Source organism: Tachypleus tridentatus, chromosome 11 (assembly GCF_004210375.1).
Source record: "Tachypleus tridentatus isolate NWPU-2018 chromosome 11, ASM421037v1, whole genome shotgun sequence".
In the NCBI taxonomy this organism is placed as follows: Eukaryota; Metazoa; Arthropoda; class Merostomata; order Xiphosura; family Limulidae; genus Tachypleus; species Tachypleus tridentatus.
In genome coordinates, this window is record NC_134835.1 from 30,025,057 (window position 1) to 30,047,580 (window position 22,524).

A 22,524-nucleotide genomic window follows, 5' to 3' on the forward strand; every position below is an offset into this window, starting at 1 on the left:
TGGTGCGACGGGGATTCGAAGCCTCAACCTTCAGATTACGAATCGAGTGCCTTAACCACTTAGCCATGCTGGTCCTCTTATGTTTTGCGAAGAGAATTATAGAATGAATAATCCATAATTAATGTATACATCTTGCTCCCCACTATTTTGCTAAGACTTTGTTTGTTTGTTTGTTTTGGAATTTCGCACAAAGCTACCCGAGGGCTATCTGTGCTAGCCGTCCCTAATTTAGCAGTGTAAGACTAGAGGGAAAGCAGCTAGTCATCACCACCCACCGCCAACTCTTGGGCTACTCTTTTACCAACGAAAAGTGGGATTGACCATAACATTATAACGCCCCCACGGCTGGGAGGGCGAGCATATTTGGCGCGAACCCGCGACCCTCAGATTACGAAGCGCACGCCTTAACGCGCTAGGCCATGCCAGGCCATTTTGCTAAGACAGGAATATTTTTATGTCTAATTACACACAGCTTGTTCGTCATAATAAAAATCTCGCGATTTTACCCTTGCTTCCCATGGAGTTGTTTTGATATTTGTCCAATGTGAAAACATATCTGATAACAGATTTGTGATACACGTCTATAATGGCTGATATGTAATATCACAGTACCAAAGTACAAGGTATGAAATGTTATATACATGTTTATCATATATATACAGTGGTTTCGTTTTTGAATTTCGCGCGCAGCTATACGAGTGCTAACTGCGCAAGCCGTCCGTAATTTAACAGTATAACAGCTAGTCATCACAACCCACCGCCAACTCTTGGGCTACTCTTTTACCAACGAATAGTGGGATTGACCCGAAAATTATAACGACCCCACTGCTGAAAGGGCAAGCATGTTTGGTGTGACGGGGATTCGAACCCGCGATCCTCGGATTACGAGTCGAGTGCCTTAACCACGTGGTCATGCCGAGCTATATATACGGTCAGATATAACGGCACTGTGAATGCTTTAAAGACTTTTCTGGAACTCAAGTCACTTAATATTGGATATAGTTTGGTTGTTTGTTATTAAATGCGAAGCTACACTGTTGCATGCATAATTAAATTCGCATAATTCGATAACTCGCTTGAAATTCTTTTGTGGTAAATACACACACGTGTGTAGACAGTTACGAATTTGATTTTACTGTTTGCTTGTTTCAGCACTGAGCTACACAATAACCTATTAAACTGAAGAAATCAAACTTCGTTGTGTCAGAAGTTCATAAATTAACCGCTGTCCCGTGAACAGGATATTTACTTATATCAAGGATGTTGGCTTATAAATTATACTAACGTTTTTATTATGACCATTACGCCTTAGATAGTCAAAGTTATAGTTTATATCATTTTAAAGCCCTAAATGTTTTTAACTCAATAAATCATTCCATTTTGTTTCACGGCTGATACATGGCTTAATAGTTACCTATATATAGCGACCGGTTCCCCCATACAGAAGTTTGAAAACTGTATCTGGTAGTTTTGGCTTTAAGTTTTCTTATCAATAAGTTTCACTTTCACTAACAATTAAATATTTAGGGTCTGAAAAATATATGTATACAAGTAATTGGTCACTTATATTGGAGTTACTGTCTTGACTTGTTATTTTTATATAACACTTTGGTTAAACGTCTCTTCTTAGTTCAATTTTTAATAACTTACTATATATACAAACATGCATTTTCAAATGACTACTCCAAGCACAAAACATTTTGTATGGAATGTTTTATTGAATATAATTAAATAAATTATGATTATGAAAACAAGCCACAAATAATTGAAAGGAAGGTTTGATGATTACTGTAATCAAAGAATTATAAAATATTTAAAACAAATTTCACATCTCTCTTGAAATTAAATATAAATTAGGCTATAAATATTTATAGCTACATCATCTTTCCCCTTGACATTTCAAAACCACCCAATAAATCAATACAAGTTGTTACCATACAAAATATACCCTGTTCACAGGGTAGCTGTCAGCTAATGTACTAACCATTCTTTTATCACTGGAAGACAAATTTGGTACCTGTGTGCCTAAATAATTTTTTTTAGGTTACAAAAAGTTCATACCTGTTTGAATGTAATATCACATCCCACACAAAAAACTAAATACAATTTTAAATAATCAAAATTATAGTGCTAACACAACCTAGAAAACATGTACAAAGCATTATCTAAAATATCCAATAAATCAAAGAAATAAAAATCACAGTACCATTCACTTTTACTGTAAACATGATATGTCCCTTATTACTTTTGTTTTATGACCATATTTTATTGGTACAAGAAATAACTATGAATTATTCTTCCTAAGTGAATATATTTCATATATTTAGAATTATTATTAACACTATTTTGCCCTGCCCTGAATACTTCAATTAAACTCGAGAATTAACAATGATCTTAGAAACCTTTATTAGACACTTCTCAAGTAGCTAACATAATTAATAGAACACTGGAAACATATGTCAGACACACAAGGATCCATCAGATTTTACTACATCTTTTAAAATATATAAAAATATTTCTTCACAATTTTTTAATAGATTAAGAGCAATAAACTGTGTGAAAACATTTTAAAGTCCTTGCACATAAAATCTCTGAATTACATAACATATATTTAAACACATTAAAAAGTATCATTTACCATGTTTTAGTACATTTTGTGTTCAATCAGAAATTAGTTACGACTTATGGAAAAGAAATAAACTGAACATTAATAGTAATCTGGAACAGGGGCACAAACAACACGAACAAATTCGTCATAACTGACGTATCCACTTGAAGATATATTTGCTTCTCTGAAGACACGATCTACTGTAAAATCATAAATATATTCTTATGAGTTTATTTAAACAGCTATACCTCTTTTTATCACATTCTAGAATTTACATTAGAATGAATCATTCACTAGTTAGGCTTAAGAAACTATAATGCCAATTACTTGAAACAACAAAGTTTATGACTTTATTTAAACAGCTACACCTCTTTTCATCAAATTCTAGGCTTTACATTAGAATGAATCATTCACTAGTCAGGCTTAAGAAACTATAATGCCAATTACTTGAAACAACAAAGTTTATGACTTTATTTAAACAGCTACACCTCTTTTCATCACATTCTAGAATTTACATTAGAATGAATCATTCACTAGTTAGGCTTAAGAAACTATAATGCCAATTACTTGAAACAACAAAGTTTATGACTTTATTTAAACAGCTACACCTCTTTTCATCAAATTCTAGGCTTTACATTAGAATGAATCATTCACTAGTTAGGCTTAAGAAACTATAATGCCAATTACTTGAAACAACAAAGTTTATGACTTTATTTAAACAGCTACACCTCTTTTCATCAAATTCTAGGCTTTACATTAGAATGAATCATTCACTAGTCAGGCTTAAGAAACTATAATGCCAATTACTTGAAACAACAAAGTTTATGACTTTATTTAAACAGCTACACCTCTTTTCATCACATTCTAGAATTTACATTAGAATGAATCATTCACTAGTTAGGCTTAAGAAACTATAATGCCAATTACTTGAAACAACAAAGTTTATGACTTTATTTAAACAGCTACACCTCTTTTCATCACATTCTAGGCTTTACATTAGAATGAATCATTCACTAGTTAGGCTTAAGAAACTATAATGCCAATTACTTAAAACAACAAAGTTTATGACTTTATTTAAACAGCTACACCTCTTTTCATCACATTCTAGAATTTACATTAGAATGAATCATTCACTAGTTAGGCTTAAGAAACTATAATGCCAATTACTTGAAACAACAAAGTTTATGACTTTATTTAAACAGCTACACCTCTTTTCATCAAATTCTAGGCTTTACATTAGAATGAATCATTCACTAGTTAGGCTTAAGAAACTATAATGCCAATTACTTAAAACAACAAAGTTTATGACTTTATTTAAACAGCTACACCTCTTTTCATCACATTCTAGAATTTACATTAGAATGAATCATTCACTAGTTAGGCTTAAGAAACTATAATGCCAATTACTTAAAACAACAAAGTTTATGACTTTATTTAAACAGCTACACCTCTTTTCATCAAATTCTAGGCTTTACATTAGAATGAATCATTCACTAGTTAGGCTTAAGAAACTATAATGCCAATTACTTGAAACAACAAAGTTTATGACTTTATTTAAACAGCTACACCTCTTTTCATCAAATTCTAGGCTTTACATTAGAATGAATCATTCACTAGTTAGGCTTAAGAAACTATAATGCCAATTACTTGAAACAACAAAGTTTATGACTTTATTTAAACAGCTACACCTCTTTTCATCACATTCTAGGCTTTACATTAGAATGAATCATTCACTAGTTAGGCTTAAGAAACTATAATGCCAATTACTTAAAACAACAAAGTTTATGACTTTATTTAAACAGCTACACCTCTTTTCATCACATTCTAGAATTTACATTAGAATGAATCATTCACTAGTTAGGCTTAAGAAACTATAATGCCAATTACTTGAAACAACAAAGTTTATGACTTTATTTAAACAGCTACACCTCTTTTCATCAAATTCTAGGCTTTACATTAGAATGAATCATTCACTAGTTAGGCTTAAGAAACTATAATGCCAATTACTTGAAACAACAAAGTTTATGACTTTATTTAAACAGCTACACCTCTTTTCATCACATTCTAGAATTTACATTAGAATGAATCATTCACTAGTTAGGCTTAAGAAACTATAATGCCAATTACTTGAAACAACAAAGTTTATGACTTTATTTAAACAGCTACACCTCTTTTCATCAAATTCTAGGCTTTACATTAGAATGAATCATTCACTAGTTAGGCTTAAGAAACTATAATGCCAATTACTTAAAACAACAAAGTTTATGACTTTATTTAAACAGCTACACCTCTTTTCATCACATTCTAGGCTTTACATTAGAATGAATCATTCACTAGTTAGGCTTAAGAAACTATAATGCCAATTACTTAAAACAACAAAGTTTATGACTTTATTTAAACAGCTACACCTCTTTTCATCACATTCTAGGCTTTACATTAGAATGAATCATTCACTAGTTAGGCTTAAGAAACTATAATGCCAATTACTTGAAACAACAAAGTTTATGACTTTATTTAAACAGCTACACCTCTTTTCATCAAATTCTAGGCTTTACATTAGAATGAATCATTCACTAGTTAGGCTTAAGAAACTATAATGCCAATTACTTGAAACAACAAAGTTTATGACTTTATTTAAACAGCTACACCTCTTTTTATCACATTCTAGGCTTTACATTAGAATGAATCATTCACTAGTCAGGCTTAAGAAACTATAATGCCAATTACTTGAAACAACAAAGTTTTAATTCAAAACATTTTTCAATTGTATTAATTCGTCATCTTTTTTAAAATATACACTTTTTAGCAATTAAGTTCTTATTAAAATGCAAGTTAACAACTTTGTAAAACTTTGCATTTAACTTAATATCCTAGAATTTAGTATCAGTGCTAAGGTATAGATATATATACATGTATAAAAATGATACAATGCATTTTCATACAACTAAGTGTTTTTAACATTGTCCTACATAAAATATGTATGTATATATTTCAATGAAATTAAATAAATACATCCAAATGAAGCCAAACAAATAAACAAAATCATGAGGAGGGATTGTATTAAAAACAGCAAATCCCAACCTCTGATTAATTATAACCCTAAATTTTTAAGCCATAAACAAAACACATTAAAATTAAACAAAATACACTGCATATTTTTTTAAAAAGATCCTGGGGTGCAAGCTGCAATGTGAGATTATAAAATGTATCCTAGGTTTTGCAGGTGACTATGGAAGACCCATATTGTGGTGGGGATACACCGTCTATCAGTCTTGACCTCCAGTTTGCTGATCTCACATAAGAATATTAGAAATTAGGAGAGCGAGATGCGAGTGCTCAAGCCCACAATGTCCCACATCTATATCACCATTCACTGCCTGCAGACAGTTGTGGGAAGGTGACCGCTCTCTCAAGTTAAAAAAAAAAAAGAAGATGAAAAATAAATAAATTAAATAAAAAATAAGGTACTGACATCTAATGGTAAGTTAAAACTTACCTCTTGAAGTTAGCATTCCGGCCCTCAATATGGTAGAGGCACTAATTAACATGACGTCAGTAAAGTGATAGTTTACTGTGATTGTCGTGTTTTTATATGCGGCTCAAAGTGTACATCCATATAAAGTACTGCCAAGTTCTTAAATGACCTTATTTGTAACTAAAAATAATTATTAGTAATTGTTAACCGAGGTAAAAAGATGAATTTTGAAATGTTTCAATTCTATAGAATTCATTAAATTGTTTTAAACACGAGATTTATGTAAATTTATACAAATATGTAATGAAAGGTGATGTAGACATGCAATGTCGTGGGCTTGAGCACCAACATCTTTCTCTCCTAATTTCTAAACTTTTAATCTTCTTATGTAAGACTAGTGAAATGGAAGTTAGAACTGATAGATGATGTATCCCCACTGTAATGTGGGTCCTACCTCTTCAGTCACCTCCAAAACCTAGGATACATTTTATACTCCCACATTGTAGCTTGTACCCTAGGATCTTTTTAAAAAAAATATGCAGTGTGTTTTGTTCATGGCTTAAAGATTTATGGTTATTATACAGATGTGTGTGTGTGTGTGTTTTGAAAGGACTCAACACCTTTTACAGTACAGATGTCAGTAAGTAAATGAACCAGGTTGGATAGCAATTCTGAAAATATACAACATTGCATTTAAAAAGAAATAAACATAGTAAGATAGGCAAGATAGCCCTGATGTGAAAATCAAAATAAAGTCTTAAATAATATTTGTTATTCTTATTTTAAATACTATTTTTTATTCTTATTTGCTTTTTAAGTACACAGTAAATAATGTGATATACATAACTTATTTTCTAATTCATGGATTTATTTATTTAAAAAAATACCCAATATATAAATTCTATGATCTCTCTAATCCTTCCCATAGGAACAGATCTGATATCAGAGAAATAAGCAGAAATTGAATTTGTTAAGAAGTTATATTATTTGTAACATGGCTTATTATTGTAAATAACTAACAAAAATTCCTGTTTGGATTGTAAAATTCAGTTTTTATGAAAAACAAGAGGAAATCCTTAACAACTGTAGAAATTCTTTAAAAGGCAGAATTAGAGTACATTTATATGAGACACTGGGAATGGTCAAATACATTAATTGAAAGGGATTTGACCCTCCTGAGTCCAAAACTGATCCAGAGGTGATGGGGCTATGAATTAATGGTTTGTACTTGGATAAAAAATAAATAAATAAATAAAAAGAGCCACTAAAAATGTATTTATATTTTCACACATTCTTATTGATTTATTGTGATTATATGTGAAGTTGCAGTTTGCTAAATGAAGACTTTAATATTAGAAAATTTAAACCTGAATGTACGCTGACCATTACTAATTATTTAACTGTTGATGCTGCTCATTTTCCTCGGGAAATATCTTTATATTTATTACATAAATGATATCATTTGTTGCATGAGAAGAAAAAGTGGACGTCTGTTGTTTTTTTTGCAGAAGACAACTACCAACGTAACTTAAATATATTTTGAAACTCAGTTCTGTTTCTACAAGTTTTATCACAGCACATGTTGTTCATGGGATTCTTTTCCTTAAACACCACTGAATATGTTTAAATAATACATCAGTGCAAAATCTGAATACATCTAATGTAGTTTAACATGATTTACACAAAGTTACTGTTTCAGTTGAATGTGATATTGCCATTATCTTGGATAGAACTAAGATTTGCAAGGATTGATGGAAGTTGTAGAAATCCTGATCTAGGATCAAACCAGTTCTATTGTTTTATCTGGTAAGTTATGAAATATGCTTATCTTATTCCAGAAAAACAAGCAATCACTCCTTCAGTTAATTTCTCCTTTATTTAAATTATTTTACTCAAACTTGTAAACTAAATAACTCTTTACATTGTAACACTTGTTCTTGTTGGATACTTGTTGGTTTTTCAATTTTAATCTTTCTAGTTGAAAATATGGATAAAATGGGTTTCATGACCAAGTTTAACAAAAAGTTTAACAACACTTTCATTTCTAGGGTTATACTAATTTATCCATGAGCATTTTGCATTCAAGAGCAAAATGTTCAATGTTTCTTCCACACGACATTGATAAAAAGTAATATTCAGTATCTTGTCAAAAGTTGGTCTTCTCTTATTCTCAAATAATACAAGTCTGATAAGAAAAAGGTGCAAGAAAACAATAGTATCATACTAGATTGAAAATAAATCTTTTTAATCATAGAGATTTAACCATATCGTCATGGGTCAAAGGTCATGTCACAGTATTTGTTGACTTACATTCAAAATTTTATTGAACTACTATTTTATGAATTTACAAGTCTGGTATTGCATTAGAGATTGTATTTCATATTTTAGTATTATATAATAGTTAAATATACGGACACTGGCTAGGTCCACTGGACTCGACTTGTAACCATTTGCACTTGTTACAGTTTACATACCAGTAACTTATAATGTATTAAATGTATCTTCACAAAATTTGGTAGATTTTTAGTAAATGTTACAAGGCTCTTGTATACAAAAAATCAGATTTTTAATGAAGTATTTTTTATTAATATTTGTTTGGGGAATCGTGGATTATTCTTTAACTAGTACAAGAGTAAAGTGATTTTCATTTTCAGATTAAAAATACTTTTCTTTGACTCTCATATTTCACTTGTATAACCTCTTAACTGAATATACAACTTTTGTTTCAGTAAAAATTCACATGGTTTCCGTTATTATGTTTGTTATCTGAACCTTTATCCTGTAGAAAACTTAACAAATATAATGGAAAGCTGTAAAGTCAGAAATGAGCAGCTGTGTCTTTTTTCTTCAGTATTAATCAAGAAGTTTCAAAGTACGTACCCTGAGAGTTTCAACTGAGACTTTTATTCCATAAATTATGTTTATTTTACTTTAAAGTCTAAGGTTAAACCCACCATAAATAAAGCTCAAGTCACTGACCATCTGAGCCCATCTTTGCACAGCACATCATAATATGTACGACACCATAGAGAGCAAGAACCCATGTGCAAAACAGAAAAGTGTCATTCATACCTGCCCTTGCTGCAAGAACACAATATTGGACTCAGCAGTTTACGTTTCTTACGACCCTTACAAAAGAAACTTCCAAGTGTAATAAAATTGCAATTAGAATTTGTGAAAACTTTTATTATATGGTTCTAAGTTGTGCTGGTCCAATAAATATTAAAGGTTCTGAGCCTTGCCGATGCCGATCCATTTACATCAGAGGTGTTTCAGCACTACTGTTCATATAATTGATGTCTGTCAAATTTCACAACAAATGTGTATGGTGTTATTTGGGCACATACTTATAAAAAGTTACTATCCTCTTGTTTGAAAGTTATCAAGTTTTGAATATGGTATAATGTGCTTTTAAATTACCTCAGTATACAAAATTAGAATAACAAAAACGCAGTAAACATAATTATGTACTGGCCTATAAAAGTATACTATTTCAACTACCATACATTACATGTGTATAAATATACATATTACTATTTACTCAAATATTTAAATTTTAGTTGTATTTCTTAAAACACAGAAAGTAAATGAGAAATACACTGAAAAACATTGATTATAGTACGTATCTGTGTAACAAAATTCTGCACTCATGCACACATACTATCACTAAGCCTTGTCTAGACTTGTGGATAGGGTGTGTAGAGGTGATAATTTTTGTAGGCTTCAAACATTAAGTTCTGAAGAAAAACCAAAAAACACAGATTCAAATTACAGTACTGGTGTCCCTGTAATTTAGTAAGTAACGAAAATGTGGGTTGAAAAATATCTCATTTAGAACAACGTCTCAATGATCACAGATCTACAGTTTAATTTGTTTTGTTTGTTTTGAATTTTGCACAAAGCTACTCGAGGGCTATCTGTGCTAGCCGTCCCTAATTTAGCAGTGTAAGACTAGAGGGAAGGCAGCTAGTCATCACCAGCCACCGCCAACTCTTGGGCTACTCTTTTACCAACGAATAGTGGGATTGACTGTAACATTATAACGCCCCATGGCTGAAAGGGCGAGCATGTTTGGCACGACGGAAATGCGAACCCGTGGCTCTCAGATTACGATTCACATGCCTTAACGTGCTTGGCCATGCCGGGCCCTCAACAGTTTAAGCAAACTTCTTTTGTCTTCAAGTCTCTTATAAGAAAACTGTTAGAATTACATAGAGGAAAAAACAAAATCTCTTTCTATTGGTTATAAACTTGAGTTACTTAGTGGTAAACAGTACCAGTTAAGAACTTTCAAATGATTGGTTTGAAGGGCAGAGCCACTCTACTAAATTTACTAAATATATTGATATCTCAGCAAATCATAGAGGTAGGAGGTTCTTACTGTATATTTAGCTTGTTTATATCTCAAATTTGAGTTTCTAATTTGTTAGATACTTGTACATGTTGTTTGGTGGGCATAATAAAATAGAAACTGAGCAATATGACAACTGGACATGTTATGTGACACAAAACTGATGCTTAACATTTTTTTCTTTACATTTCCTTTCAAATTAAAAAAAAAAAGATACATAATATTGAATTTAAAACTATGTTTTGATGTCAACCTCACTGACGTAAGTAGTAAGAATGCTATCTAATAAAAATTTTGAAAATAACGTTCCAAACGTCCATTTTAACCTCCAGGAGCGAAAGAATTAATTTCTTAAATTAAAAGTAAATATTAAAAAAACACACCTAAATATCGATTTTTTCGTGTCTGGTGGTATGTTGAATGGACAATTAGTTCAAACTATATGTTTGTGATGTCCAAATACAAAGTCTATAGTTTTATACAAATTATGAACTTAAGTTACTGATACTGACAAGCAGGTATATAAAACAAGAACCTCGTATATTTTCTATATGCTGAGGTATCACTCATGTTCCATAATACACACACACACATAGCGGCCTTGTCCACCTCTTTCCGTTTTTAGAAACACTTCCTTGTGTACATGTACATGTCTCCAATCAAAAGCTCAGAATGTTCCTCCAGTGACTTTATCAGTCATTTTGAAACATAATGACATCAACTTATTTTTTGATCCAAGAATTCAAGCTGTTGAGTCTTTAGTCAGTTCTAAATTTAATATTTTTAGACCTAGGTTAATTACTAAGTTTGATAAACTATATGGAATTATATGGTATTGATGTAGTAATTTATTATTTTTGATCATTTCAAGTGGTTACCTATGATAATCTATGCATGTATAAAGCCTAAAAGAAATAATTAGGTATCCCATTCTTCAAGTGTGAAATCTGTTGGCTCAGTAATCAATGGTGAGTTGCAAATGAGTACTAGAGGAGATAGTAATTTGCTATATTTCTTTATTTACTGTTGTATGTTTTAAGAAAAGTAAGTATAAGAACTTATCTGTAAATAGTAATAAAGTATGTACGTATATAATGTATTATAACTGATACAGTCAAAATAGGTCACTGTATAAAGGTCAGTTTTATATTCTTTGATACAGAACATGAGTGCAGGAGCACTGCATCATTGTAACTTCTATAATGTTAGCCAGTCATGGCTGAAAAGTCAATATAATAAAAATAATAAATATATATAAATAAATGTCTAACGTTATGAGATAACGTTATATATAACGTTTTCGTGTTATAATATGTCGTCATTCTAGAATGGTTACGAGGTTGGTCAAAATAACAGATCTCATACAATTGAGAGAAAATAACAGACAAAATATAAAATTTTGCTGAACAAAATATTTGAAGTGTACTTGAGTAGTCTTAGAGATAACACAAATAATATCTGAGATTCTCGAGACAAAGAACAGTTTTTAAACCACAACATTAAAATCACTTCCCATTTTAAACTAGTAAAAAACAGAGACTCGATATTTCCTCAAACAAATTTTTAGTAAAAATATTTTATTAAAAAATCTGCAATGTTTACTGAAAGTTTACCAAATTTTGTGAAGGTACACATACTGCATCAGAAGTTATAGAATAAAAAAGTAGTTAGTGTACATTATACCAAGCTTGTGTTACAAAAGGGTTAATCTGCACTTGTTTTTTACTTTGGTGTAGAACTACAAATATGCTTAAAGTTTTATGTACTTTTCTCACAGGATTCTTTGTGAATACCTATAACACACACTAGTGCAACATCAAAACTATTTTTACACAAGCAGCAATGGGAAAAAGTTTATTCTAATCTAACAAAAGTACCTGTCCCCAGTGATGGGAAAAGTTTAAGTTAATCTACCAATTTAAAGCATTCCATGGACTTTAAAAGGTTAATTATGCTGTGCTCTTGGTTTCAATCAAGTCCTGAGTTACTTACACCACCCCACCACAAAAAGCAATTTTTGAGCCACTCAACAATAACATACAATAAATCTATATTTTTATTCTTCAAATTATATAAAATTTTGAAATGTGAATGATAGTGTGGTTAATTCCTAACTATTTACTGCAGAATATCTTGTTTGTAAAATAAAATTTCATGTGAACATTATTCATGCATTCTCTCCTGTCATTTCAAATGTGAATGTTGAACCTTGTATGCGTGCACAGCTTTTCAAACTGGAGACAGACAAACATTTGAAAAGACACCATGGTTCCCATTACAGATGTTTTTTTTTTTGTTTTGTTTTTTGAGGAAATTAAAATTGTTAGCCTGCAGAAGAGTTTCTTTATTACAATGTAAAATGAAAGGATAGTTTAAGTTTTAAAACATTTTGATGGATAATGTTTAATAGATTCAGAAAGTTTCATATAAATTGAATGGAGTTGTTTTTATTTCTTGTTTGAATATAACATATTCAAACTCATGTCTTTTGAAATATATGCAAGATTTTCAGAAAAGAAAAGAATCCTAAATGCAATTAAACATAGTGATGTTTCTAGTAACATCTGCCCAACATACCTTCTTTAGAGGGCAATTTTTCTCCCCAGCTGGTAAGGATACGTCGTAGTTCTCGAGAAGAAATCTTACCACTCTTTCCTTTATCAATGGCCCTGAAAGCTTTCAGAATTTCTTCAGGAATGTCTTCTCTTCTTGAGTGCATGTGCATGATATCCAAGAAGTCAGCAAAAGAAATCTTTCCACCTAAAACAAAGTGAGGCACAGTTGGTTTCTGTAACTTAATGTTACTAAATTCTCTAACACCAAAAAATTGTTTTTTCTATAATACTGGCTAACTTCACATTCTATCTACAAAGGATTTGAATAACTCTGATTACAAACACGTGCTACACAGTTAACCAATGATACATAAACTTATGACTACATTAAAAACACAATGATGGCACCATATTTTTACTAGTATTTTAACTGTGTATAATACAAGATATGCATTGATTACATAAATGCTAATCTCTTATAAATAAGATAATCTTAATGAAAGTAATAAATTTTAATAATACTTCTGGGCTTTACTTTTAAAAAATATACAATTATGTAGAATAAAATAATCTGTCAAACAACTTCACAGGTAGTAATTCTTCAGATTCAAATGTTTTTGTTTTGTATAATGCATCAGCTGAGTATTTCCAACTCTGAGTTAGAAGATATTGTTAAATATAAATTACCGTTTATTAGACTGACTTAAAAAAAAACAACAACAAACTTTAAACATGAATTGAACAAACACAACAGTATTAGAAGCTTCATGTTATCCATGAGAAAACTTATAAATGACACAAACATAATAAGACATAAACGATTGCAAAATCAGGTTAGTGTAATGTGTTTGATTTTGAGTTTAAAAGTTATCTGTTGAGGACATGGAAGAACTGAAAATAGAACTTAAAAATGTCATGAAAATTAAAACACTGATAAAATAAGAAAAAACAACTGAATAGCAACAGGATTTCTGAACAAGTTAAATACAAGCAGTTATCTACAACTAGCAAACATCAGTTTCACCTTTCCTTGACCTAATTATTATTAAACCGTTCTCGTTATATTTACAAAACTTGTATAATTTTATATGCAGAAAATATAATCATTTCATTTCTAAAATAATTTTTCATCTGTGCAATTGTAACTTACGTTTTCAGATGTACAATTATTTTGTTCATGAATCATATCATTAGTTCTACATATATTTTATAGCTTCTTAAGTGTACCAGTACCTTTGTCCTTGAAATATTTCTTCAATTCTGTAATAGTTGGATTCATCCCAAGTGACCTCATTATAACAGTCAGTTCATCCAAAGTCCTAATTTGACCAGTTCGAGCATTGAGATAAAAGCAGTCACGAAATTCTTGAGTAGAGCAGGATAAACACAAACAGGAATTAGAACCAATTAATAATTAAGGTTTTTTCTTATTCTTATACTCAGAAAAACTAGTTAATGATAAAGAAAGGAATTTGACAAATAAATGGTTTTTATTGTATGTATTCATGAAGTAAAACAACCTAGAGTTATAGTTCATACAAAGACACACACACAAATGAAAAAAATGTTTACTTATAAAAAAAAATTAGGGGCGTTTGGTTTGTTTTGAGTTTCGCTCAAAGCTACACGAGGGCTATCTGCAATAGCCGTCCCTAATTTAGCAGTGTAAGACTAGAGGTAAGGTAGCTAGTCATCACCACCTACTGCCAACTCTTGGGCTACCAATGAATAGTGGGATTGACCATCACTTTATAAATGCCCCATGACTGAGAGAGTAAGTATGTTTGGTGTCATGGGGATTCAAACCTGCAACCCTCAGATTAGGAGTCAAATGCTTTAATCACGTGGCCATGCCAGGCCAATTAGGGGAGTTGGAAATTCATAACACTCACTGTTTCACCATTACACTTTAAGCATTAAACACGATTTTTTTTTCTCTTTCTACATCACTTGATCTGTTAGTAGAAAAATGCTACTTCATGTATATTTCTGTGTAGCCACACAAGTTCTGAACTGTGTAACAAGTCTATTATGTAAACAGAAACATTTAAAATTATGTACCTCTAAATTTATATAAATATACAACCCCTTTAATTCACAAATCTTCAATCATATATAATGTAGCAAAAATACCTGAACTAATGCAATGGTATAGTTACACGAGTATTTTTCTTTGCAGTTTAAGAAACAAATAATAAAAACATTATCCCTTTCACTGCAACCAAGATGTATATTTCCCAGTGCTCCCATTATTAACATTGCAACAGGAGCAAATAGTTCACATTGTCATTTCAAATTGCCACACAATGTGCAGGAGTAAAATAAAATGGAAAATATTTATTGGCATCTCAGCTAATGTTTATATATGGTTTTTCTCATTGTTTTCCACTCAGCTGTTTAGTAACTAACAAGATGCTTGAGCAGAATGTATGACAACTGTGTGCCACCCATGCCCATATGGCTAGAGTAACAAGTAGTAACTTTAAATACTATGTAAACATGCTTGACATGCTCGACTCAGATAGAGTTAAAGTGAGTCAAATGGACAATGAAGTAATGAGACATGAGGATGCTAGCTCTTCATCTGGTGATGACAGTTAAAATGATGAACCTGGAACAAGAGTAAACAGCACCGATAAGGAGAGACGTATGACCCTGTTGCAATGTGAAAGGGTGGAGGTACTGGGAAATATATATCCCAACAGCAGTGAATGTGTTAAAGTGTTCATACTGTGGTTTCTTTATCAATTAGTGCAAGGGATATTTTATATGCTGTACTGTAAAATCCTTATTTTTAAATGTTTGATACTGAACAAATACAGAAGAAAAGCTTAGATACAAAATGCAGAATATGCTATTCCCAACACAACAAAGCAGTCATTGACACTGTTTTTATTATGTTCATTGTTAAAAAAAACACCTAAAATTCACATTCTAGATTTTCGTATTTGCTTTATGAAATGGGTTTGTTTGTTTTGTTTTAAATTTTGGGCAAGGCTACACGAGAGCTATCTGTGCCACCCATCATAATTTAGCAGTGTAAGACAAGAGGAGAGGTAGCTTGTCATCACCACCCACTGACACCTCTTGGGCTACTCTTTCACCAATAAATAGTAGGATTGACCATCACATTAAAATGTTCCCATGGCTGAAAGACAAGCATGTTTGGTAAGACAAGGATTCAAACCCATGATCCTCAGGTTACGAGTCGAGTGCCTTAACCACCTGGCCATGCCGGGCATTATGGAATGAGAAGTAAGGTTATAGATCTTTCCAGCTAGAATTTTATCCTCTGAACAAGAAATTTCACATAAATTCTAATCTAAAATTTAACTAAAACAACCATCATATTTAAAGCTAATGTTAATATAGATTAACATATAATTAATTACTGTCAACTCATCTTTTAAGCATGATAAATTCATGGTAACTAATAACTTTTTAATTTTTAAGAGCACCCCTTGAACACCCACATACAAGCAATGTATACCAACTTAAATGTCTTTCATATTTATCTGTAAAAACCTGCATTTGTTTTGTGTCCTCTAGCCCAATGAGTGGTGATTCACCACATAGGGTACAGCTCACAAAAATTCCACGCTTGTTTAAAGCAACTGTAGTCATAGGGTTAAGAAAAGGAAAATTATAAATTAATATTTATATTCAGCAGGAGTGCAAGTCACTGGTTTCAAAAGAGCACAAAGATTATATTTGTAGCTCCTACTGAATGTAGTCTTTTAAAAAAAGGCTATACTGAAAGAAAACAATATGTTCACCTTTAAATATTCAGAACTTACAAATTTTTATACTTATAATACAGTAAACGATATGTATATATATCATAAAATTCTGAAACAATGAAAATGTTATTGATTCAAATAAAAATTTTAAAATACACACCATCAATATCTTGTTCTCTGAAGTGTCGAGCCTGTAAAATACATGAACAAATTCAATAAAGCTGATTATGCTAAAAATTACTCGTAATATAATTGTTTTTAAATCATGGAGCAGCACTATATTAATAAGGTTTATAAAAAACAAGAAATAAAGCTAATTTTCCTCAAAATTTCCATGTCTTATCAATATTCTCAAATGTACTTTCTGTGTTCTACATCCGTCACACTTTCTGTGTTCTACATCCGTCACACTTTCTGTGTTCTACATCCGTCAGACTTTCTGTGTTCTACATCCGTCAGACTTTCTGTGATCTACATCTGTCAGACTTTCTGTGATCTACATCTGTCAGACTTTCTGTGATCTACATCTGTCAGACTTTCTGTGATCTACATCTGTCAGACTTTCTGTGATCTACATCTGTCAGACTTTCTGTGATCTACATCTGTCAGACTACTACTGGCAATATTTGAAAATTACAAAATATTCTTACATTAATGCTCCTACACATCTTGTGGCTCATGTGGAAATGTAAGCTCATTAGGTTAACTAAATAAATAACTAGTAGTACTATTCTGATGAAGATAAATTTGATACAAGATTAACAATGTGTTTAATTTTAAATGTTGAAAATTTATATATGTACTTTACACATTACTGACGTGCATATGTATGAATTAAAGTGCAAGTGAAAAACTTTATAAGCAAATAGAAAGTAAGATAAATGTTTTGTAAGGAAAGTTATTAAAATTACAGAAACTGACTTTTGTATAGGTTATATACCACATACTAAAACAAAATAAATCCAAACAATAAACCTTCACTTTCAAGATGTAGGAAACTTTGCTGTTTCAATCAATTACTCACATACTTTACTAAACAATGTGCTTATACATATTCATATTCAACTACATAATAAAATTTGAGGCTTTGACTTGGGTAGAAGTTCAGCTGCATCATAATGTTTTGGAACAACATAGGACCTAATGGTCCATTTAGCCTTTTTCATCCTCTAAACTAAATTTAAAAAATATCTAAAACCAGCTCTTACCATTCATATAGTTATCATGATTTTTCTTAAAGTTATTTAAATTTACAACATCCAAAGACAACCCATTCCAAAGACCAACCACTCTGTTAAAGTAATGAAATTGTTTTGGCTGAAGATGACTCCACCATCACCAAAATTTGTGTCCCCCCTAGTTCTACTACACTCACTGTTAGATATGCAAGAAAAAATATCGCATCAACACTATCAGTTCCCTTTACAATCTTAAACTACCCAATCAGATCTCCCCTAACTTTTTTTTTTGCAAGAGAAAACAATTTAAAAGATTTCAGTCTCTCCTTGTATGACAATCTCTTCCATCCCAGGCACAATTCTGGTAACTCTTCTATGAACCCTTTCCAACAATTCAGTCTTTTTCTAAAATAAGGATCACAAGACTGAACATAATACTCCAAAATGTGGCTTAACCAGTTACCCCTACAAAGAAATCATAACTTCCTCAGATCTGTATTCAATATTTCTGTAGATAAAACCAAAAATCCTATTTATCCTACCACAAGCAACAGCAAACTGCTTGGATGACTTAAGAGTGGTCAACTATTACACCAAGATCTATTTCTTTCATGACAATGTTAAGGTTACTGCCATCAATATTTTACTTATAACTCAAATCAGGAAAACCCACATGCATTATCTTGCATTTATTATTATTAAAACCTAGTTTTATATATTTGTACAACTCACTAATAATCTAAATCCTTTCGTAAATCAGCAGAATCCTACTCAACACCCACCACCATAATACCATCTGTAAATTTGAGTAATTTATTGACTATTCCTTTATTGTGTCATTGATGCTGGTAAAAAAAAAAACAAATACCCTAAGGCTGACCCCTGAGGTACCCCACTTGTGTCATTAATCCAACTTGACTGAACTTCATTTGTAACAGCCTTCTGTTTTCATCCATCCAGCTATTGTTCTTTCCAATTTATCCTCCATACCTACAGATCTTTTTTTTCCAAGCCTTTTATGTGGCACCTGGCCAGATGCTTTATGGAAGTTGGGATATACCAAATATACACCCTTACCCTTGTCCACATAAGCAGTAACCTTTTCAAAAAAAGACAAAAGTTTTGCAAGACCAAATTTTGGTCATTATCCAATAAAATTATAAACTTTGTTAAATGACTTTGCAAAGCAACCTTTAACATACTTTTCAAAATGTTTCTCACAACTGATGTGAAAATAAGGGATCTATAATTACTGGGACAATTTTTATCATTTCTCTTGAAAAGAAGAAATACATTAGTTAAGAACTAATTCTCTGGTACATACCCACTATTCAAAGAATGACCAAAATAGTAGGATGTGGCTCACATATCAAATTTTTTTATCTCCTTCTAAACCCTTGGGAAAATACTGTACGACTCAGAAACCTTTTAAAACTTAATAGCCTTAGCAAACAAGCCAGGCTCTATCCTATATAAATGTAAATCATGAATACATTTCAAGTTTATAGTTTTTCACTGGCTAACGACACAAGCATGGGAGGAAGCAAAACTTCTGCTCAAATGTTTGTGCATTCATAAACAAATTTTTCCTTCAAACTCTGCCAAAACATATACAATCATCATCACAATTCAGTTTGTGGTATATATCATTATACAAGAGGATATAAAAGACATGAGGGGGGGGGGATGTATGAATTAAACAACATAAATACACAGCATAACATGAAGTCCAAAATGTAATTGTTATAACAAGACTTTTCTAAATAAACTGCAAGCATAGATTTTTTACCCAATACAGAACTTTCCCAGCTATGAAATAGCCTTTTTTATGGTTTGAAATTGCAGAAGTTATCTATTATAAATATTGCTTTGAAAACTGTCATTCATTACAAAATTTGCTGCCCCTAAATTTATCTTTAACAAAACCATACTCATGTATTTACAATCCAATCTAACTATTAAGTGAGACTGTCTGGAGATCTCTCATTTATTTGTGAAATTATATTAATACAGTGTGCTAAAATATTTTTAATTTTATATTAACTGAATATGTTAATTTATTATAGTGTTAATATACATTTTCAAATACTAATAAAAATATCTTACTCATGCATTTAGTCCTATTTATTTGTGTGGAATATGTCACTAATATTTTCAAACAAAAACATATTTGTGTATATGCAACAGGTTGAGGGAAAAAATCGAGTAAAATGCACACGCATTGATAATGACGTACACAAAACCTTCGCCAGAATATAAACATGAAATTTATCAAAACAAATTCAATCTGTATGGAAAATTAATTTAAAAAAGCAAACAAAACACAGAAAAAAAACTGAAAAACGAAAAAACAGACCAATTTTACATCTTCTTCAAACTACTGACTCTTCTAAAAATTTTACTTCGTGTGCATTCACTTTCAGTGATTAACTTAATTAATATCGATCACAAAATAGTTTAATCTAATATTGATAAGAAAAAGTCTTCAAAAAGTAAAACTAAAAGATAGACTACACTCTGAGCACTGTAACTTATTAAAGCTTGCGTGTCATGTATTAACGTTTATTTCTTAAATTCATACATCTGTCATATTTACTGTTAGGCTTATCAATCACATTCAAAATTGTGCCCCATCTTACAAGTTACACTTTAAAACCCTAACACAGAATAATTAACAACAGTTAACAAGATGATAATTAATGTAACATCGTAATAATAATAATATAATATTGTTGTTTTGAGTTACTGCAAAATAAAAACGAAATATAAAATATCTAGATAGTTAATTAATTAGTGTACACATTACCATTATTAAACAAATTAATAGTACACCACCCGTTTCAATACAGATGAAAGAAGAAAGAAAGTTGTTTTTAACAACAGATGTCGTTTCATAATTTATCGGATTTCCCAACCTTTTCATGCTTTAATATTTTCAATAAAACTGTTACAATTTAGGTTAAGATGGCATACAGTATAATTAACATTTTCAATAAAACTTTTACAATTTAGGTTAAGCTTGCATACAGTATAATTAAACTCTCTTACAAATTAGATTGTTCAACACTTTATTTCTCGAAGTTTGAAATATGTTCAAACCCCTTGATAGCACAGCAACATCTCACACTGCTAAACACTGGGTTTCGATATTCTGGTTGGTAGAACTAAGATGACCTATTTTGTAGTTTTGTGCTCAATTTCAAACAAAACAAATACATTTAATTACTCTAGTGTTATTTTGGTCTTTAGAGAAAAGAGTTTAGTAAAAGTCTATTTTTTACTGGATGCATATTTTTATACGTTTAATATTGCATCATTCCCCCCCCCCAAAGAAAATATATGATCATACTTCAAAAAATAAATAAAGTGTACCTGAAATTTAGAAAATTGTTGTTGTTTTGAATTAAGCACAAAGCAACGCAATGAGCTATATATGTTCTGCTCACCACGGATATCGAAACCCGGTTTTTAGTGTTGTGAGTCCGCAAACATACCGCTGAGCCACTGGAGGGCGAAATTTAAAAGGAAAACAGAAGAATATTAAAGTAGTTTGTGTTTGTTTATATATTGCATTTTGTATTTTGTATGTAATAAAAAATACGAACAGCGTAAAATTTAACAAAGTAAACGAAAGAATGGTAAGGGCTGGCTTTTATATTATTTATTTATTTTTAATTATTTTAATTTAGGTTAGAATATGAAACTGCCAAGATGAACCAATAGGCCCCATGCTGTTTCAAAACGTTATGTTATGTTATTGTCTCTGATGTGATTGTAAAAAGTAAAGATTAATACGGTCTTAGCACTACTGACATGATTTTCATATAAAATTCGATCGTTCTAATAATGAAATAAAACTTAAGTAGTGATTAAAATTTGAATATGGAGCAAGTAATTTATTATTATTATTTTACATAAGTTTAAAAAACCAAGTGGATATGAGAGTTTTTTTTCCTTACTCCAATATTATATTCGTTTGTTAGAAGTTAAGCTCAAAGGTTACCCGTGCTCTGCTTGTTTGGGAATTTCGCACAAAGCTACTCGAGGGCTATCTGTGCTAGCCGTCCCTAATTTAGTAGTGTAAGACTAGAGGGAAGGCAGCTAGTCATCACCATCCACCGCCAACTCTTGGGCTACTCTTTTACCAACGAATAGTGGGATTGACCGTCACATTATACACCCCCACGGCTGGGAGGGCGAGCATGTTTAGCGCGACGCGGGCGCGAACCCGCGACCCTCGGATTACGAGTCGCACGCCTTACGCGCTTGGCCATGCCAGGCCTTCCCCGTGCTCTGCCTACCACGGGTTGTCTTTGAGCTTAACTTCTAACATTTCTAGTGTTTTAAGTACGTAAGTATTCCATTACACCACTATAATCCCCAAATTAAATACATAAATAAAATACCCATAGACGATTTGTGTAAGGAGTTTTAAATGTTGAAAATCAGAGCTTAAATATTATAACTCTGATACAATTCAATTTTTTGTTACCAACCTCTACTGGAATGGCCAGGTGGTTAAGGTACTCGAGTAGTAATCCGAGGGTTGCGGGTTCGAATCCCAATCACACCCAACATGCTAAATTGGGGTCGGCTAGCGCAGATAGCCCTCGTGTA

The 22,524-nt window shown here is 31.4% G+C and overlaps 1 protein-coding gene across 2 annotated transcripts; it reads right to left on the reverse strand.

The window, feature by feature from the left end:
• Positions 1-1,698: 1,698 nt before the first annotated feature.
• On the reverse strand, positions 1,699-20,845 carry LOC143231853 (uncharacterized). 2 transcript variants are annotated; one of them, XM_076466584.1, is made up of 5 exons: positions 20,714-20,845; positions 16,890-16,920; positions 14,223-14,354; positions 13,012-13,194; positions 1,699-2,808 (listed from the first exon to the last, which is right to left on the reverse strand). In XM_076466584.1, exons 1-5 carry the CDS (start codon positions 20,828-20,830, stop codon positions 2,708-2,710), a joined length of 564 nt encoding a protein of 187 aa, XP_076322699.1. In that variant the 5' UTR covers positions 20,831-20,845; the 3' UTR covers positions 1,699-2,707. The 2 variants fall into 2 exon arrangements, with proteins under 2 accessions (XP_076322699.1, XP_076322697.1); XM_076466582.1 differs by lacking the exon at positions 20,714-20,845 and adding an exon at positions 18,985-19,011.
• Positions 20,846-22,524: the final 1,679 nt, after the last annotated feature.